Below are 20,017 nucleotides of genomic sequence, written 5' to 3' on the forward strand. Positions count from 1 at the left end.
CGAGTCCCCGTGGGCACCGAGTGCTGTGCTAACATTCCAACCCACGTGTTTTTAATCCTTGCCCCTGAGGGATTTGCTCGTTTTCCATACTGATTAGTTTATAGCAAGGCTAATTTGCACTGACATTTGGGATTACACATTGGGGTTTATTAAAATAAAGGGAACAGCATTGTAGGAGGCAGAGGGAGCGTGGCTCTGAGGGCTGATGGGCTGAGATAGAAACCGGTCCCCAGCTTCATTCCTGAGCTGCCTTTTGTCCTGGGGCCACCACTCAGCCATCTGTGTATGGCTTTCTCTACCCAGAGTCAAAGTCTGAGAGACACAGAGAGGAGTTTCGGTGAATCACAGGGGCTTTTCTTATGGATTAAGTAATGAATGTGATTAACGATAATAAGGAGAATTCCCAGCTACCCACCTGTAGTTCCCCTGCAGCTCATTTTCAATTCTGTGTTGATTCCCTTCACTAACTCCCATCCCGACCCAGATGGTATATATTTAGGAAATTCAGGAAACTCTGAATATTTGCATAAGCAGAGCAAATTGGGAAATAAATTAGTGTGAAGAAATGATCTAATGCAATCGAAAGCTGAATATAAACAGCTTCTGGATTTTTCTAGGCCATGGACTCCTGAAGTCACTTGGTAAATATTTGCTAAACCCTGCTCAGTGCTGGGCCCTGGGGACAGGCTGGGTGGACAGGCTGAGACTCGGGGGCCCAGGGTGAGGTGGGGGGGAAGCGGCCAGCTCCCCGAGGACAGAGTCCCCGTATGGCCCCAGGCTGAGGGTGGGACCTGCACAGGGTAGGCACTCAGTGGCCATCAGTTGAATACATTTGATCCCCGTCATCAGCCATATAGAGCCATATAGGGAAGGCATCACCATCACCATCATCCTCATTTTAAAAACGAGGGAGGTGAGGTTCAGAGAGGTTTGGTAAGTCCAAGGACACATAGCTAGAAAAAGGTGGCGTTAGGGCTCAAACCGTGGTTGTCTACCTCCCTGAAGCTGTCACTCTCAGCTGACTGTGTTGAATCATGGGCAAGGGGACTTAGCCAGCAGGTGTGGGTGGCATGTGGCTAGAAGCCAGGAAGAAACAGGAGTTTATAATCTTGCTGAAGCCTGACTGGTGTACGGTGTCCAGGGAAGGGCTGGAAAGTGGCGACCAGCCTGATGGCCCTTTGATGGACTCCTCACCTCTGCTTCTTGCTCTCTGTGTGACCCAGTGTTATGGAGTCAGACTTGGGTCTGCTTGCCCACACCCAGGAAAGCCAGTCTACTGACACCTGGTGGTGGTGAAGGGAAGTGCAGTGTTTATTGCAGGCACCAAGCAAGGAGTCCAGGCAGCTAGTGCTCAAAAGGCCCAAACTCCCTGATGGTTTTTAGGGAAAAGTTTATAAAGACGGGGTGAGGGAGGGGGGTTGTGGGGTGTGTGATCAGCTCGTGGACCTTCTTCTGATTGGTTGGTGGTGAGGTAACTGGGAGTCAACATCATCAACCTTCTGGTTCCAACCGGTCTGGGGTCTGCATGCTTGTGAGCAGCATACAGTTAACTTCTTCTACCTGGTGAGGGTTTCAGTATCTGCCAAACAGCTCAAAGGACATGGCTCAGAATGTTATCTATAGCCCTTGAGGAGGAACAAAAGGTTTTTGACTTCTTTGTTTAATGGCTAAACCATTATTATTTTGTCTTGCTTGAAAGTTTCCTTTCTTTCTGCATTTTCTTTTCTCCAGTTAAATTTATTCTTTGACTAAAGTTTTTCTACAGACAAAAGGCAGGCGGGGGACCTGGAGGGGGAGTCTTGCTCTGGGAAGGCCCCATAGGGTCCTGCTTGGTTACACCAGAGCAAGTTGCTCAGATCTCCCTGATGCTCTCTTTCTTCGTTGGCAACACTGATAACACCCGGCGTACAGTAAATTCTCAATTATACCGGATTATTTTGTTATTACCAGTTAAATTTTTTTATTACTACTACTACTCTTGTGATTTGCCTTTATGCACACAAAACAGCGAGTAACAAGTCTTAAAACAAGCTTCTAAATTGCGTGGTATGTTATATTAAGTAAGCAGCTTTTGAGATTATTGAGTCTGAATCTGTGTCTGGCCCAGAAATGCAAGCCAGGCTCCCTTTTCTGTGGCCACTGTTTTCTAATTTAGAAAAGCTGAGGTGACACGTTTTCTATCATTGTTTCTAAGAATATTAGGGCTGTTTCACTGTGGTGCTTGGTAGGCCCCCTTGTTAACGTAAGGGCCACGTTAAGATGTAGGAAGTGGGAGCATGGCTTCTACCTTTCCACTCCTGCAGTGAGTAAGTCTGAGCCCTGGGGGGAGCGTTTGTCCGTGGCCTTAGTTTATCCATTGCCTCTGCTCTGCGCAGGGGACAAGTCTTGTTTACTGCTGTAACTGCTTATAAATTGATTTGTCATCCTTTGATGAGAAACACCTGCAAGGCTCCTGCAACGGCAACTCACCAACATAAGGCGGCAGCCTGGGCCACATCTTCACCAGCGTTGCTTCAACCAAATATGCCAACTCTTGCAAGCATGGGAGAAAGAGCCAAACAGATTTTTAGTGGTTTTTGACAGTCTTTTAGCAAACCTTTTCTGAGAATCTCTGACCCAAGCATCAGTCAACCCTCTTTGTCATCTCCACAGCCAAGATCAGCCCTGGAATTTTGCTCTGGATGGTCCAGGCAGAGCTGTCCAATGATGTATAATGCAAACCACATACATGATTTTAAATGCTCTAGTAGCCACATTTTTAAAAAGTAAGAAAAAAACAAATAAAATTAATTTTTAAAGTATACTTAATTAACCCAGTATATCAAAAACATTGTCATCCCAACAGGTAATGAACATAAATATCATTAATGAGCTATTTTGCACTCTTTGTTTCATACTAAGTCTTTAAAATCTGGTGTGTATTTTACACTTTCAGCGCAGATAGCCACAGGCATAGCTATGGTGCTGGACGGTGCCCAGTCCAATTAAGCAAGGTGGCTCTGGGAAACAGCCAAAGCCCCGACAGATTGTCATTAAAACAAAAACTTACATTAGGGACCTCATCCCTATGACCCTCCTAAGGATGAGAGCCGCTGGGGGCCACTTTGTGGACCTTCTTTCCATTAACATTCTTGTAGATCTGAGGATTTCAGCTCATCCATATCTGTACCAATATGTATGTTTTGTTTTAAGAGCTGGCAGTGACGACACCCAAGCCCAGCTCAGAATGGAGCCGAAGATGTTGGAACCCACCGCTCAGGACAACCTGCTTGTGTCCATCACCAGGCGAGACTGGCTTCTCCAAGAAAAGCAGCAGTTACAGGTAAGTGGGTGAAGAATCTTCTAGAAATAAGACAGCATTTTTCTTATCCATTTGAGCCAAAGGCAGCAAAGTGGGTCTTTGCTTGAGTGCAGCAATTAGAGCGTTGGCTGTCCACCTGGAAGCACAAGGCAGAGGGTGGTGACTAGGGGGCCTGCTGGGAGTCTCATTACAAATGAGGGGTTGAAAGCTTGGCGGTGTGTGTGCCTGTGTTTGCTATTCCTCATTACCTGTTGAATATGGTTTCCTTGTCTGCCAGGCCAGTTTGTCACCTCTTCTCATTTTGCCCTGTAGAAGATTCTTTCAGAAGGCAGAAAAAAAATCTGAGCTGTGGCAATGCTTCATGGAAATTGCTGTCAGGTGGGGCTGTGAGTAGCACCTGTCAGGAGGCAGAGCTGTAAGTGCAGACTGGGCAAGGTGGGTGGGACTGGGAATGACTGGGGCATCATGGGAGCTCCAGGTTGGCCCAGAGCAGTGGATGCAAGTTGGCCGAGAATCATCAGGGGCTAGAAACCTTGGTGCAGCCCTGAGTTCCAGCCAGGAGGCAACCAGGAGCTCTGGAAGTTGACAGTGTCTCCCAGAGACAAGGAGCCCTGAAGCTCTGTCCACACCTGCCTGAGCCTGGAGGCTTTGAGGCAGGAAAGGGGAGCATTGACTTCTGGAAAGAACAGAGGGCTTTAACACTGAGTCCAAGAGCTGGCTTAGCCTCCAAACAGCTGAATGACCTTAGACAAGTTAATGGGGCTCAGACATGTTACTGGAAACCCTCCCGCTGCCCCCGCCTCATGCAGAGTGTTCTTATTATCTGAGTTTGCCATCCAAGTCCATACAATAGCAAGGGGGCAAAGGGAAGCAAACATTGTCGCTATTTGAAAATATTCTCCAATAAACTGGCACTTTTTTTTTTAATTGAAGAGACTGTCTTTTCTCCATTGTATATCCTTGCCCCCTTTGTCACAGATTAGTTGACAGTAGGTGCGTGGGTTTATCTCTGGGCTTTCTATCCTGTTCCATTGATCTATATTTCTGTTTTTGTGCCGGTACCATATTGTCTTGATTACCGTAGCTTTGTAGTATAGTCTGAAGTCAGGGACTCTGATTCCTCCAACTCCGTTTTTTTCCCTCAAGATTGCTTTGGCTATTCAGGGTCTCTTGTGTTTCCATACAAACTTTAAGATTTTTTGTTCTAGTTCTGTGAAAAATGCCATTGGTAGTTTGATAGGGATTGGATTGAATCTGTAGATTGCTTTGGGTAGTATAGTCATTTTCACAATATTGGTTCTTCCAATCCAAGAACATGGTATATCTCTCCATCTGTTTGTGTCATCTTTGATTTCTTCCATCAGTGTCTTATAGTTTTCTGTGTACAGGTCTTTTACCTCCTTAGGTAGGTTTATTCCTAGGTATTTTATTCTTTTTGTTGCAATGGTGAATGGGATTGTTTCCTTAATTTCTCTTTCTGATCTTTCATTGTTAGTGTATAGGAATGCAAGAGATTTCTGTGTATTAATTTTGTATCCTGCAACTTTACCAAATTCATTGATGAGCTCTAGTCATTTTCTGGTGGCATCTTTAGGATTCTCTATGTATAGTATCATGTCATCTGCAAACAGTGACAGTTTTACTTCTTCTTTTCCAATTTGTATTCCTTTTATTTCTTTTTCCTCTCTGATTGCCATGGCTAGGACTTCCAAAACTATGTTGAATAACAGTGGCGAGAGTGGACATCCTTGTCTTGTTCCTGATCTTAGAGGAAATGCTTTCAGTTTTTCAGTATTGAGAACGATGTTGGCTGTGGGTTTGTCATATACGGCCTTTATTATGTTGAGGTAAGTTCCCTCTATGCCCAGTTCTGGAGAGTTTTTGTCGTAAATAGGTGTTGAATTTTGTCAAAAGCTTTTTCTGCATCGATTGAGATGATTATATGGTTTTTATCCCTCAATTTGTTAACCTGGTGTATCACACTTACTGATTTGCGTATATCAAAGAATCCTTGCATCCCTGGGATAAATCCCACTTGATCATGGTGTATGATCCTTTTAATGTGTTGTTGGATTCTGTTTGCTAGTATTTTGTTGAGGATTTTTGCATCTATATTGATCAGTGATATTGGTCTGTAATTTTCTTTTTTTTGTGGTATCTTTGTCTGGCTTTGGTATCGCATGATGGTGGCCTTGTAGAATTCGTTTGGGACTGTTCCTTCCTCTGCAATTTTTTGGAAGAGTTTGAGAAGGATGGGTGTTGGCTCTTCTCTAAATGTTTGATAGAATTCACCTGTGAAGCCATCTGGTCCTGGACTTTGCTTTGTTGGTAGATTTTTTTTTTAACATCTTTATTGGAGTATAATTGCTTTACAATGGTGTGTTCGTTTCTGCTTTATAACAAAGTGAATCAGCTATACATATACATATATCCCCACATCTCCTCCCTCTTGCATCTCCCTCCCACCCTCCCTATCCCACCCCTCTAGGTGGTCACAAAGCACCTAGCTCATCTCCCTGTGCTATGTGGCTGCTTCCCACTAGCTATCTGTTTTACATTTAGTAGTGTCTGTATGTCCATGCCACTCTCTCACTTTGTCCCAGCTTACCCTTCGCCCTCCCCGAGTCCTCAAGTCCATTCTCTACGACTGTGTCTTTGTTCCTGTCCTGCCCCTAGGTTCTTCAGAACCATTTTATTTTTTATTCCATATATATGTGTTAGCATACGGTATTTGTTTTTCTCTTTCTGACTTACTTCACTCTGTATGACAGTCTCTGGTCTATCCACCTCACTACAAATAACTCAATTTCGTTTCTTTTTATGTCTGAGTAATATTCCATTGTATATATGTGCCACATCTTCTTTATCCATTCATCTGTCGATGGACACTTAGGTTGCTTCCATGTCCTGGCTATTGTAAATAGAGCTGTAATGAACATTGTGGTACATGACTCTTTTTGAGTTATGGTTTTCTCAGGGTATATGCCCAGTAGTGGGATTGCTGGGTCACATGGTAGTTCTGTTTTTAGTTTTTTAAGGAACCTCCATGCTGTTCTCCGTAGTGACTATCAATTTACATTCTCACCAACAGTGCAAGAGGGTTCCCTTTTCTCCACACCCTCTCCAGCATTTATTGTTGGTAGATATTTTGATGATGGCCATTCTGACTGGTGTGAGGTGATAACCTCATTGTAGTTTTGATTTGCATTTCTCTAATGATTAGTGATGTTGAGCATTCTTTCATGTGTTTGTTGGCGATCTGTGTATCTTCTTTGGAGAAATGTCTATTTAGGTCTCCTGCCCATTTTTGGGTTGGGTTGTTTGTTCTTTTGATATTGAGCTGCATGAGCTGCTTGTAAATTTTGGAGATTAATCCTTTGTCTGTTGCTTCATTTGCAAATATTTTCTCCCATTTTGAGGGTTGTCTTCGTCTTGTTTATGGTTTCCTTTGCTGTGCAAAAGCTTTTAAGTTTCATTAGGTCCCATTTGTTTATTTTTGTTTTTATTTCCATTTCTCTAGGAGGTGGGTCAAAAAAGGGTCTTGCTGTGATTTATGTCATAGAGTGTTCTGCCTATGTTTTTTGGGAAGATTTTTAATCACAGTTTCAATTACATTACTTGTGATTGGTCTGTTCATATTTTCTATTTCTTCCTGGTTCAGTCTTGGAAGGTTATTCCTTTCTAAGAATTTGTCCATTTTTCCAGGTTGTTCATTTTATTGGCAAAGAGTTGCTTGTAGTAGTCTCTTATGATGCTTTGTATTTCTGTGGTGTCTGTTGTAACTTTTCCTTTTTCGTTTCTGATTCTATTGATTTGAGTCCTCTCCCTCCTTTTCTTGATGAGTCTGGCGAGAGGTTTATCAATTTTGTTTATCTTCCCCAAAAAACAGCTTTTAGTTTTATTGATCTTTGCTATTGTTTTCTTTGTTTCTATTTCATTTATTTCTGCTCTGATCTTTCTTTCCTTCTACTAACTTTGGGTTTTGTTTGTTCTTCTTTCTCTAGTTCCTTTAGGTGTAAGGTTAGATTGAGACTTTTCTTGTTTCTTGAGGTAGGATTGTATTGCTCTAAACTTCCCTCTTAGAACTGCTTGTGTTGCACCCCATAGGTTTTGGATCAAGATGTTCTCGTCATTTGTCTCTAGGTATTTTTTGATTTCCTCTTTGATTTCTTCAGTGATCTCTTGGTTATTTAGTAACGTATTGTTTAGCCTCCATGTGTTTGTGTTTTTTATGGGGTTTTTTTCCCCTGTAATTGGTTCCTAATCTCATAGCATTGTGGTCGGAAAAGATGCTTGATATGATTTCAGTTTTCTTAAATTTACCAAGGCTTGATTTGTGACCCAAGATGTGATCTAACCTGGAGAATGTTCCGTGTACACTTGAGAAGAAAGTGTAATCTGCTGTTTTCAGATGGAATGTCTTATAAATATCAATTAAATCTATCTGGTCTATTGTGTCATTTAAAGCTTGTGTTTCCTTATTAATTTTCTGTCTCGATGATCCGTCCATTGGTGTAAGTGAGGTGTTAAAGTCCCCCACTATTATTGTGTTACTGTTGATTTCCTGTTTTTATAGCTGTTAGCATTTGCCTTATGTATTGAGGTGCTCCTATGTTGGTTGCATATATATTTAGAATTGTTATATCTTCTTCTTGGATTGATCCCTCGATCATTATGTAGTGTCCTTCCTTGTCTCTTGTAACATTCTTTATTTTAAAGTCTATTTTATCTGATATGAGTATTGCTACTCCAGCTTTCTTTTGATTTCCATTTGCATGGAATATCTTTTTCCATCCCCTCACTTTCAGTCTGTATGTGTCCCTAGGTCTGAAGTGGGTCTCTTGCAGACAGCATATATATGGGTCTTGTTTTTGTACCCATTCAGCGAGCCTGTGTCTTTTGGTTGGAGCATTTAATCCATTCACATTTAAGGTAATTATTGATATGTATGTTCCTATTATCATTTTCTTAATTGTTTTGGGTTTGTTTTTGTAGGTTCTTTTCTTCTCTTGTGTTTTGCACTTAGAGAAGTTCCTTTATCATTTGCTGTAGAGCTGGTTTGGTGGTGCTGAATTCTCTTAGCTTTTGCTTGTCTGTAAAGCTTTTGATTTCTCTGTAGAATCTGAATGAGATCCTTGCCGGGTAGAGTAATCTTGGTTGTAGGTTCTTCCCTTTCATCACTTTAAATATATCGTGCCACTCCCTTCTGGCTTGTAGAGTTTCTGCTGAGAAATCAGCTGCTAACCTTATGGGAGTTCCCTTGTATGTAATTTGTCCTGTTTCCCTTGTTGCTTTTAATAATTTTTCTTTGTCTTTAATTTTTGTCAATTTGAATATTATGTGTCTTGCTGTGTTTCTCCTTGAGTTTATCCTGCCTGGGCCTCTCTGTGCTTCCTGGACTTGGGTGGCTATTTCCTTTCCCATGTTAGGGAAGTTTTTGAGTATAATCTCTTCAGATATTTTCTTGGGTCCTTTTTCTCTCTCTTCTCCTTCTGGGACCCCTGTAATGCGAATGTTGATGCATTTCATGTTGTCCCAGAGGTCTCTTAGGCTGTCTTCATTTCGTTTCATTGTTTTTTCTTTATTCTGTTCCGCAGCAGTGAATTCCACCATTCTGTCTTCCAGGTCACTTATCCGTTCTTCTACCTCAATTATTCTCCTATTGATTCCTTCTAGTGTATTTTTCATTTCAGTTATTGTATTGTTTATCTCTGTTTGTTTGTTCTTTAATTCTTCTAGGTGTTTGTTTTTTCATTCTTCTAGGTCTTTGTTAAACATTTCTTGCATCTTCTTGATCTTTGCCTCCATTCTTTTTCCGAGGTCCTGGATCATGTTCACTATCATTATTCTGAATTCTTTTTCTGGAAGGTTGCCTATCTCCACTTCATTTAGTTGTTTTTCTGGGGTTTTATCTTGTTCCTTCATCTGATACGTAGTCCTCTGCCTTTTCATTCTGTCTATCTTTCTGTGAATGTGGTTTTCATTACATAGGCTGCAGGATTGTAGTTCTTCTTGCTTCTGTGGTCTGCCCTCTGGTGGATGAGAAACTGGCACTTTCATATTCAGTGGGCATCATTGCAAGGTTTGGGTAGCTGAAAATGTGAAGTCTGGTTTTTGGTTCTGAACAATTTTCACCAGTTGAAGGTCTCCCCTATTCCTGATGACGTACAGAACATACTTAGTGTTTGGAGGGAGCATTCATGGCAGGACTCTGGGGGAAGGTGGATATTCATTTATTCAGCAGGAATTTTTGAGTGCCTACGACATGCCAGGTACTGTTTGCCATGTTCAGGGTTCCTGTGGAGTTTATGTCCTAGTGGGGGTGGGAGTGGGGAGATAGACAAGAAATGGCAAGCGTAATAAAGGCCTAAATTCTATGCCTAGAATGTTGTAGGGTGGTAAGAGCTATAGTGCATGGACCAGAGTGTTGGGGTAGGGGAGTCTACTCACTGAGAAGGGAGATTGAAGCGAACGCTTGATGTAAGAGGGGGGGCCTTGCAGAAATCTCCAGTAAGAGCGTTCCCCATGGAGGGAACAGTCACTCGAAGGCTGCAGTGGGAGTGTGCCCCATGCACTCAGAGGGCAGCCAGGAGGCCAGGATTGCAGAGAACAGCAGAGGAGAAGGTCAGTGATGAGAGGGCCTTTGCAGGGCCTTGTGAGGTCTTGGGCTCTTCTCTGACTGGAATGGGAGCCATGGGGGGTTTTTAAGCAGTGAAGTTATGTAATTGACCACAATTTAAAGAGTCACTTTGACATCTGTGTGAGAATAGGGTGGAGGGCCACTGTGGAAAACAGGATGGTGGTTCTTTAAAAAATTAAAAGTAAAATTACCATGTGATTCAGCAATTTCTCTTCTGGGTATAAACCCCAAAAGAACTGAAAGCAGAGCCTCAAAGACATCTCCATAGCAGCATTATTCACAACAGTCAAAAGGTGGAAGCAACCCAAGGGTCCATCGACAGATGAATAGATAAACAAAATGTGGTGTATGCATACAATGCAGTATCATTCAGCCTTTAAAAGGAAGAAAATTCTGAAACGTGCTGCAGCATGGATTAAACTGGAGGACATTATACTAAGTGAAATGAGCTAGCCTCAGAAAGACAAATATTGTATGATTCCACGTATACGAGGTCCCCAGAAGAGTTAGATTCTAGAGACAGAAAGTAGAATGATGACCACCAAGCCTGGGGGCAGGGGGAATGGCGGGGTCACTGTTTAATGGGGACAGAGTTTCAGTTTTGCAGGATGCAGGGAGCTCTGGAGACGGATGGTGGTGATGGCTGCACAATGATATGAATATACTTAATTCTACTGAATTACACTTAAAAATGGTTAAGATGGTACATTTTATGTTACCTGTGTTTTACCACAGTTAAAAAAACCCAAAACAAACAAACAGAAAAGAAAAGAATAGGGGATGGGAATTCAAAGGTTGGAAGTAGGGAGGTGAGATGGGAGACAGTGTCAGTAATACCATAATCTTGGACCAGTGGGATACACGCTGTTGTTTTCTTAGGGTGTCTTGGGTGGGTCTTCGGTACCTCCTGCTGTGTGTCCTTCCTCCCCTACTGGAAGAGGCGTCAGTGGGTAGAGCTGTGGGTGATCTGTACCTTGAGGCTGAGAGGACGTGGGTGAGAGATGGGGGGACAGCCAGGGTTAGAGCTATGCTCTCATCAGCTGGAAACCAGTGCATGGAACATGGGAGCATGTTAATTAAAAGCGTCTCGTTTTAGATTCAGAATCCTATGGTCAGTGAGATGATTAGCTGCCATAACACTGTATGCACAGAGGGCATTCAGTTACCTGCTGCTTGTTTTATCCATTGACCTCAAGATTGGACAATACTCGATTCTTTGGATTTTGGTTTGTTGTATTAGTGGAAGTTAAATCTATTTACTATTTTTATGAACCTAGACAGCAGAGTGCTATCTGCGGTATCTCATTGTTCTCGCAATCCTGTAGACTTAAGAGGATATGATTTCTAATCTTTCTCTACATGGTAAATTTGCATGTTTGGGGACAGACCAGCCAAGCCTCGTTTGCTTTTCTTTTTTGGTCTGTGGGTCGTGTTACCTGCTTACTGGTGTCTCAGGTCCATGAAGTTTGCTGCCCTGTGTTCTAGCTCTGTCACCTGAAATGAAGTAAGTCGTTTATATATTTGCTGGCTTCTTCCAAGTTAAATTCTTGGCTCACCACCCGGAGTTATTTCATGCTTGGGAGGGAATGTTTCTTCTTATGCCAACTAATCAGAAATACAAAGCTGGCATGATTTTTCCAGTTCAGCAAACCTCCAAAAATCTGCCTGCTTCAGAAGGGCAACTTCACGGCTCTCATGCATATGGCAGACTCTCATGGAAAGGACTCATTCTCAGCAGCGCATGCTGCCATGAGCAGGGTGAATTTACAAAATCTGCTCTCTCTATTCTCTACAGAAAGAAATCGAAGCCCTCCAAGCCAGGATGTCTGTGCTGGACGCAAAAGATCAACAGCTGAGAAGGGAAATAGAAGAGCAGGAGTGGGTCCTCCCGTGGCAGGGCTGCGACCTTGTGGGAGGGCTGTCCCTGGGCGAGCTGCAGGAGCTCAGCAAGACCTTGCAGGACACTCTGGCCTTGGCCGAGCAGATTCCCGTCCGTGCAGAGCCACCGGAAACCATCAGGAGGTACTGGTGATTTCCTAACTGATTTTGGATCGCTCATCTCGTTGATCTGTTTATGGGATTGATTTTGTCTGCTGTCCCGCATATATAAATTCTTTTCCAAGCAGTGCTTTGTTTTTTCAAGGGAAGCACTGTTGATATTTTGAGTGGCAAAATTCTTCATGGTGTGGGGCAGTCCTGCACATCGCAGGATATTTTATACACTGGCTACCCAACCCACTAAATACCACTATTCCTCTCCATTCTGATATGGACCTTTCCCATTTCCAAACGCCCCAGGGGTGCCTTCCTGCCCTTTTGAGATCTACTGGAGCTCAAGTAGTTGGAGATTTGGATGCCAGCCTTTGCTGAGGATGGTCAGCTGGGGACAGGAGAGGCTGGGGATCTGGTAGAGAGGAGACTCAATCAATGGCCTGAAAGAATGAGTTATTATTCACGGTACTAACATTTACTGAGTCTTACTACGTGCCAGGCACTGTGCTAAGCTTTACTCTATGAGTTGCTTCTATTATTATACCCATTTCACAGAGGAGGACAAGAGAGTTTAAGAAGGTCAAATAATTTGCCCAAAGTCCCAATTAATAAGAGGCAAAACTGATACTTAAATTCCTGTTCATTACGTCAAAGCCTAGTTTCTTATCCACTTGCTATAGAGGGAGAACCTTCCTTGTGTTCTGCATCGTGGGAGACCCAAGAGATACACATGGACCTCTAGCCTTTGGGGAGGTCGTAACCTTATTATGGCGAAAGACAGAACCCACCCTTACTCATGTTAGACAGAAAGTGAGCCGTGCCTGGATGAACACGCAGATGTGGTGAGACCTGCAGGTGCGGCGGGTGTAGAGCAGTGAGGGGGATGGAAGTTCTGCCTGGTTATCATGCTGCAGAAAATACTTAAGAAAACGTCACCCCCTGTAGCGGTTGAGAATATGGACTCTACCATCTGATTACCTCACTCAACCGCTCATTAGCTGGAATCACTTATTATTGGGGGAGGGATGGGCTATTCTGAGGATGCACTGAGTTAATACATATAAAGCTCCTATAACGGTGCCTGGGTGGCAGCAAGTGCTTTACCATGCTTACTGCTTGTCGTTTTTATCACGGGGATTTCAGTCTTCTGAAGCCTTCTAACTGCCTTCCAAATGTGTTTTAGACTATTTAGCGAGTAGCTGTCCCCTCTCACACATGTACCACCCCCCATCCAGCCCATCGGAGCTGGATGCTTGTGCAGGGAGCTGCTCACGGTGTCCTCCCCTCCCCTCCCAGCCCTGATATTTCCCTGCAGAACTCTAACCCCGGGCTCATGCCCGTAGAGAAGGGGAAGAGATGTGCGTTGTTGCCAGATTTCAGCCAAAAGAAACTCCCCATCAAGTCTGCCCGCGCTCTTTCTCCTTCACTTTCGCCTGTGTCCTTACGGTATAGCCTTGGCCTCTAGGGATCTTTCCTACTCCTGCTTCCCTTGTCCCTCCTATGGAAGTCATGCTACACACACAGATGCACACACATAAACACATGCACACACATACACACACATGCACACACACATACACATGCACACATATACATGCACACACATACACACATGCACACACATACACATATACAAATGCACACATATACACACATATACACACATACACACATGCACACACATATACACATACAAATGCACACACATACATATACAAATGCACACACACATATACACACATGCACACACATACACAGATGCACACATACGCACACACATACACACATGCACACACATACACACATATACAAATGCACACACATACATGCACACACATGATATTACACATTATGTATCATATGTAATTATACATGTGATGTATGCATTATATCAGACAGATGTATATATGGAATATGTGTAATATATAAGATGAAATATACACGTACCTTTATTTTTATGTTTATAAAAGCACACATTTATGCCTGAAGCTTAAAGCGAGCCTGTTTTGGTCCCGCCATCCAGACGTGTCCTACTTGTTTCTCCTTTCGCTTTGAGCAGCGCAGAGGTTGGCCTCACTCCTCTCGCCGCTCGCACAAGCACTCTGAGGGGACGAGCGTGCCTAGCTTGGCGCCCACTGCAGTACGTCACAGAGCCTCTGTGTTTTGAGCTGAACTCCCGGGCAGCATTCCTGCAGGTGTGCCCTGTCCCCATACAGAGACACACAGGTGGCAGAGCGCCTGCTTTCTCACTTGCTAACTCACGGCATGCAGAGCAGCCCAGTGTGGTGGGCAGGCTGTTCTTATTCTCATTTAACAGTTCAGGCAATAAGAACTCAGAAAATTTCCTGGGGATGCAGCTAGTAAGAGACGTAACTTAGATAGTTTCCACTTAGAGATCTCTTAGTCTAAAACAAAGAGCTCCAGAGTGTGGTAGCTGATGGAGCTGTGCCCCTGAACTCAGATCTTACCATTTCTAGTCTGTTATTCTGCCCATGTGCTCCAGCCTGCCTTTTCATCAGGAGGAGATGCAGACGAAATAAAGGTGTGACTTTTGCCGAGTCATCCAGTGCTCTAATCAACTGAACAGACTCTTGAAAGACCTTTCAAGGTTTGTGGCAATCTGATTCTATGACGCTGTTAGGGAAATCCGATGTAAGGATGGCTCTTGAACGTGCTGCAGTGCCGTCTGGGGGCTCCTCGGGGAGGACCCATCATCCCCGAATCCACCTGTGCCCACGGAGGTTGCAGAGTTCAGGTCAGGAGCCGGCTCTCACTTTTTGTGCTGATCTGCCTGCAGGAACACCTGGGCATCTCAGTGACCTGAACCCACGAGGGCTCAGTGTAGGAGGGAGTCTTAGGAATAGAAGGACTAAGGGTTGCGTGGCAAGGGTGGGAGGGAAAATCCCAGAGTGATTAAAGACAGAAAGCAACACGGGCAATTCAATGGCTAGTTCATAGTGTGACCTTCCACTTGTGCTGAGGATCTTCGCTGTGAGAGCACCGCCGGCACTCAGTGGGGTTTCATGTTGCTGGAGAGGGACCACCCTGAGGCATCCTCGTCATCTGGGGGACCCTGACCCTTGGCATCTCCTTTATTTACTTGGTGGTGCAGGGGGCACCTCCCAGGTGCAGGTTTTGTCTGGTCAGCTTCCTCTCTTCCACCTGGGGGAGTGAGGCATCGTGCTGTTCCCCGTCACAGATATCAAATGGAAAAACCATCATTGTTATGTGTGCTTTCCATAAGAAGGAAGGCACGCTTTTGCCAAGCGGACAGGCTGTGGTACTCACCCCTAGAAATGGAGCATTTGAAAGAAGCCAATGTGGTTTTATTGGCCAACAGATCAGAGATTGCTTGGCCTAGTATCTTAACTAATTAATTATATCATAGTTTTTGCTATGAGGGATTGGTTATCTTTTAGAATGATATCCCATAGGTGCCCCAGCTAGAAGAATGCATCTTATCTGCATCAATAGCCGTCTTTGTTTGTTGTGAGAATACAGTGGACCCCTGAATAATGTGGGGATTAATCCCCGTGTAATTCAAAGCTGGCGCTCTGGATCCGTGCTTCCTTTGCGTACCGGGATTCATCCAACCACTGACCGTGTAGTATTTACTATTGAAAAATATCTGCATATAAGTGGATTCTTGCAGTTCAGACCTGTGTTGTTCAAGGGTCCACTGTAGTTTCTTCTCAGGCCAGATGAAGAGATCCAGACAAATTGTGAAGTAGGAAAATCTTGGTCTTATGAAGAGAGGTTACAGAAACCTGGAGAAACAGACCATTCGACATCCTATCATTATCAACATCTATGAAGACTTTTCACAGAGGCCAGCTAGAAACTCATGGTGCTGTCTGGGGAAGAGCTGATTCTGACTGCTTCCACAGTGTTCAAGTTCAACGGGGAGGCTACGCTGCTTTCCCTGGATAAGCCACCCATTGCGCTTGAGAAGGAGCTTCCTAAGGGCACTTGGCGTCTGTGAGTGACTCACTGGTGGAGACTGCTTGTGTGGGCACCTTCCTTTCGGACTGTAGCTTGTGGGGAATCCTTGGGCCGCTGCTGTTCAAGAAGGACGGGAAGTAGAAGGGCACTTGCTGGGGACCAGAGAACCGACGGCTTTTTATTTGGATATTTTAATAGAAATCAAAGCAGCAGTTTGAATTTTCTGACATCTGTGTTTTGGATCAAATGTCTTAGCAGGATGGAATGAAAGAGCTGCCTTCCCAGACATCAGAGCTACCTTTTGATAGAGCCAGAGAGAATGGTTGTCTTCCAATGAACAAGAGGAGAACTTTCTTAAGTACCTGGGTATCAGGAACTCTGCAATATGGAAGCTTACAGGGCCAGGGACATGTGAAAGACAGAAGCCACTCAAAAGATGTACGTTGTACGTTAGTTGGACTTTCCTTCATCCCTGGGATTCCAATCCCTCAGCTTTGGAACAAACTCCTTGTTTCCTCCTGCAAGTCTTCCTCTGATGGGAGGGGTCCAGAAGGACGGGTTTCTCTAGTGAGCCCGATCCTCCCCTACAGAAACCCATCCTTCCCCCTCTCTGGAGTGGGATTGGGGTGTGTGGTGGGGAGGGGAAGGATGGGGACACAGGGAGGAAGGAAGTGACCGTTTCTGGGGTTTTCCTGGATGGCGTGCCTGCATTCGGGGTGTGAGTGTCCGTCTGTTTATTTCTTTTTTTAAAAAAATTAATTAATTAATTAATTAATTTATGGCTGTGTTGGGTCTTCGTTTCTGTGCAAGGGCTTTCTCCAGTTGCAGTGAGCGGGGGCCACTCTTCATCGCGGTGCGCGGGCCTCTCACTATCGCGGCCTCTCTTGTTGCGGAGCACAGGCTCCAGACGCGCAGGCTCAGTAGTTGTGGCGCACGGGCTTAGCTGCTCCGCGGCATGTGGGATCTTCCCAGACCAGGGCTCGAACCCGTGTCCCCTGCATTGGCAGGCAGATTCTCAACCACTGCGCCACCAGGGAAGCCCCCGTCTGTTTATTTCTATAAGTGGAGGAGGGTTGTGATGTGCAGCTCATCTGCCTCGAGAGCCATCAGCTCTGCCCCTCTTGTTGGTCTGAGTGCCTTGAACATCAGTGGGGACAGGGCCAGCTGTGACCCTGGCTGACCGTAAAGCCAGGTAGGAGTAATCAGAGTAGCAACGACAGAGCTGAGTGAGGGCTGCAGACGATACTTTCCAACATTCTTTAGAGACGCTCGGCTGGTTTGTATTAGTCTGTGGTTGAGTTCATTCCTCAGCTCCTGGAATTTTTCATGCTTTGCCTGAAATGTGTTGTGGCAGCTCATGGATGAATTGTCTCTCGTTGTACATTTGGAAGAAACATGTCACATCTTTTTACAAGCCATTGGCACTAACTGCAAAACAAACTGAAGCCCTGGTTACGGCCAGTCTGGCCGGACCTCGGTGGGCGCATCTGAGCTGGGGGAGGGTGGTGGTGGAGAGCCGGGCCTGCTCCCTGGGCCCCGTTGCTTAACCGCTCAGGGCCCCCGGGCGAGGCTGGCCGAGTCTTGGAGGTGCTCTGGCCTCCCCACGACACCTGCCTTCAGCCCACGATCAGCAGCCAGGCTGATGTCACGGCTCTTTTCCAGTGAGATTTAAAATAATGAAATTCAGCAGTTCACAAGTGACTGGAAAAAAAATCAATAGTCCCACTTTCCCCTCAGATACGTATCTTATTAGAGTGAAAAGACACAGTGAAACAGCAAGGCCTGAATCGGAAAACAGACTCCGGGACCCGGGAGGAGCGAGGCAGATCCTCAGTGGGCGTGTGCAGGGGGACAGCTGTGTGTGTCCCAGCGGTGCGCCCGGGGGATGGTGCCAAACTGGGACCGTTTAGAGACTTCCGAAGAAATGCCCGTGGTCTCCAAGCTGCTTCTCCACTTGCTGTGACTGTGTTCTTCAGTCTCTACTTCCGGTCTTTGCTTTTTTTCCTTCTCTGCCTTTGTCCTTCACCTGGTTGGTTTGTCAAGAACAATGGCTTGATGAGACCGAGAGCGTGAGGGCTCATCTGGAGGAGAAGGACCACTTTGTGTTGCTGAAAGTGCTAGATGAGATTCTGACTTTTCTTTATTTTTAAAGCAGATACCTTGCTTTTCCCAGGAATTCCTGAGGCAGACAGATCTTTGCCCAGAGAGTCAATGCAGTGAGTTTGGAGTGTGTAAGGAGCGTGAGACTGACGTTTCTTGCAGGAAGGCTTCCTTGATTAGACGGCATCCTCAGTGTTCGGGACAACTCTCATATTTATCATGTCGTCTTTCTTATTTTGATTGGTAATAATAATAATACATTAATTTAAATGTCACCATTGTTTACAAAATGCTCATTTTTGCTCACAACTCTGTAAGGTATATTGGGCAATATATTGGTTTTTGCAATATATGTTTTTTAACATCTTTATTGGAGTATAATTGCTTTACAATGGTGTGTTAGTTTCTGCTATATAAAAAAGTGAATCAGCTATACGTATACTTATATCCTCATATCCCCTCCCTCTTGCTTCTCCCTCCCACCCTCCCTATTCCACCCCTCTAGGTGGTCACAAAGCACCGAGCTGATCTCCTGTGCTATGCGGCTGCTTCCCACTAGCTATCTGTTTTACATTAGGTAGTGTATATATGTCCATGCCACTCTCTTACTTCCTCCCAGCTTACCCTTCCCCCTCCCTGTGTCCTCAAGTCCATTCTCTATGTCTGCGTCTTTATTCCTCTCCTGCCCCTAGTTTCTTCAGAACATTTTTTTTTTTAGATTGCATATATATGTGTTAGCATACAGTATTTGTTTTTCTCTCTCTGACTTACTTCACTCTGTATGACAGATTCTAGGCCCGTCCACCTCACTACAAATTACTCAATTTTGTTTCTTTTTATGGCTGAGTAATATTCCATTGTATATATGTGCCACATCTTCTTTATCCATTCATCTGTCGATGGACACTTAGGTTGCTTCCATGTCCCGGCTATTGTAAATAGTGCTGCAATGAACATTGTGGTACATGACTCTTTTTGAATTATGGTTTTTTCAGGGTATATGCCCAGTAGTGGGATTGCTGGGTCATATGGTAGTTCTATTTTTAGTTTTTTAAGGAACCTCCATACTGTTCTCCGTAGTGACTATCAATTTACATTCTCACCAACAGTGCAGAGTGTCCCCTTTTCTCCACACCCTCTCCAGCATTTATTGTTGGTAGATTTTTTGATGATGGCCATTCTGACTGGTGTGAGGTGACACCTAATTGGAGTTTTGATTTGCATTTCTCTAATGATTAGTGATGTTGAGCATCCTTACATGTGTTTGTTGGCAATCTGTATATCTTCTTTGGAGAAATGTCTATTTAGGTCTTCTGCCCATTTTGGATTGGGTTGTTTGTTTTTTTGATATTGAGCTGCATGAGCTGCTTGTATATTTTGGACATTAATCCTTTGTCTGTTGCTTCATTTGCAAATATTTTCTCCCATTCTGAGGGTTGTCTTTTCGTTCTGTTTATGGTTTCCTTTGCTGTGCAAAAGCTTTTAAGTTTCATTAGGTCCCATTTGTTTATTTTTGTTTTTATTTCCATTTCTCTAGGAGGTGGGTCAAAAGGATCATGCTGTGACTTATGTCATAGAGTGTTCTGCCTATGTTTTCCTCTAAGAGTTTTATAGTGTCTGGCCTTACATTTAGGTCTTTAAACCATTTTGAGTTTATTTTTGTGTATGGTGTTAGGGAGTGTTCTAATTTCATTCTTTTACATGTAGCTGTCCAGTTTTCCCAGCACTACTTATTGAGGAGGCTGTCTTTTCTCCATTGTATACTCTTGCCTCCTTTATCAAAGATAACGTGACCATATGTGAATGGGTTTATCTCTGGGCTTTCTATCCTGTTCCATTGATCTATGTTTCTGTTTTTGTGCCAGTACCATACTGTCTTGATTACTGTAGCTTTGTAGTATAGTCTGAAGTCAGGGAGCCTGATTACTCCAGCTCTGTTTTTCTTTCTCAAGATTGCTTTGGCTATTCAGGGTCTTTGGTGTTTCCATACAAATTGTGCAATTTTTTGTTCTAGTTCTGTGAAAAATGCCATTGGTAGTTTG

The 20,017-nt window shown here is 44.1% G+C and overlaps 1 protein-coding gene across 2 annotated transcripts in view; it reads left to right on the forward strand.

Moving 5' to 3' along the window:
- The window catches only part of DISC1 (DISC1 scaffold protein), a 363,915-nt gene that overhangs the window by 117,450 nt on the left and 226,448 nt on the right, over positions 1-20,017 (forward strand). For both annotated transcript variants that reach the window (XM_057530626.1, XM_057530625.1), the window contains exons 5-6: positions 3,193-3,322; positions 11,737-11,963. In XM_057530626.1, coding sequence (XP_057386609.1) covers positions 3,193-3,322; positions 11,737-11,963 — 357 coding nt within the window. The remainder of the gene's footprint in view (positions 1-3,192; positions 3,323-11,736; positions 11,964-20,017) is intronic.

Source organism: Balaenoptera acutorostrata, chromosome 16 (assembly GCF_949987535.1).
Source record: "Balaenoptera acutorostrata chromosome 16, mBalAcu1.1, whole genome shotgun sequence".
Lineage (NCBI taxonomy): Eukaryota > Metazoa > Chordata > Mammalia > Artiodactyla > Balaenopteridae > Balaenoptera > Balaenoptera acutorostrata.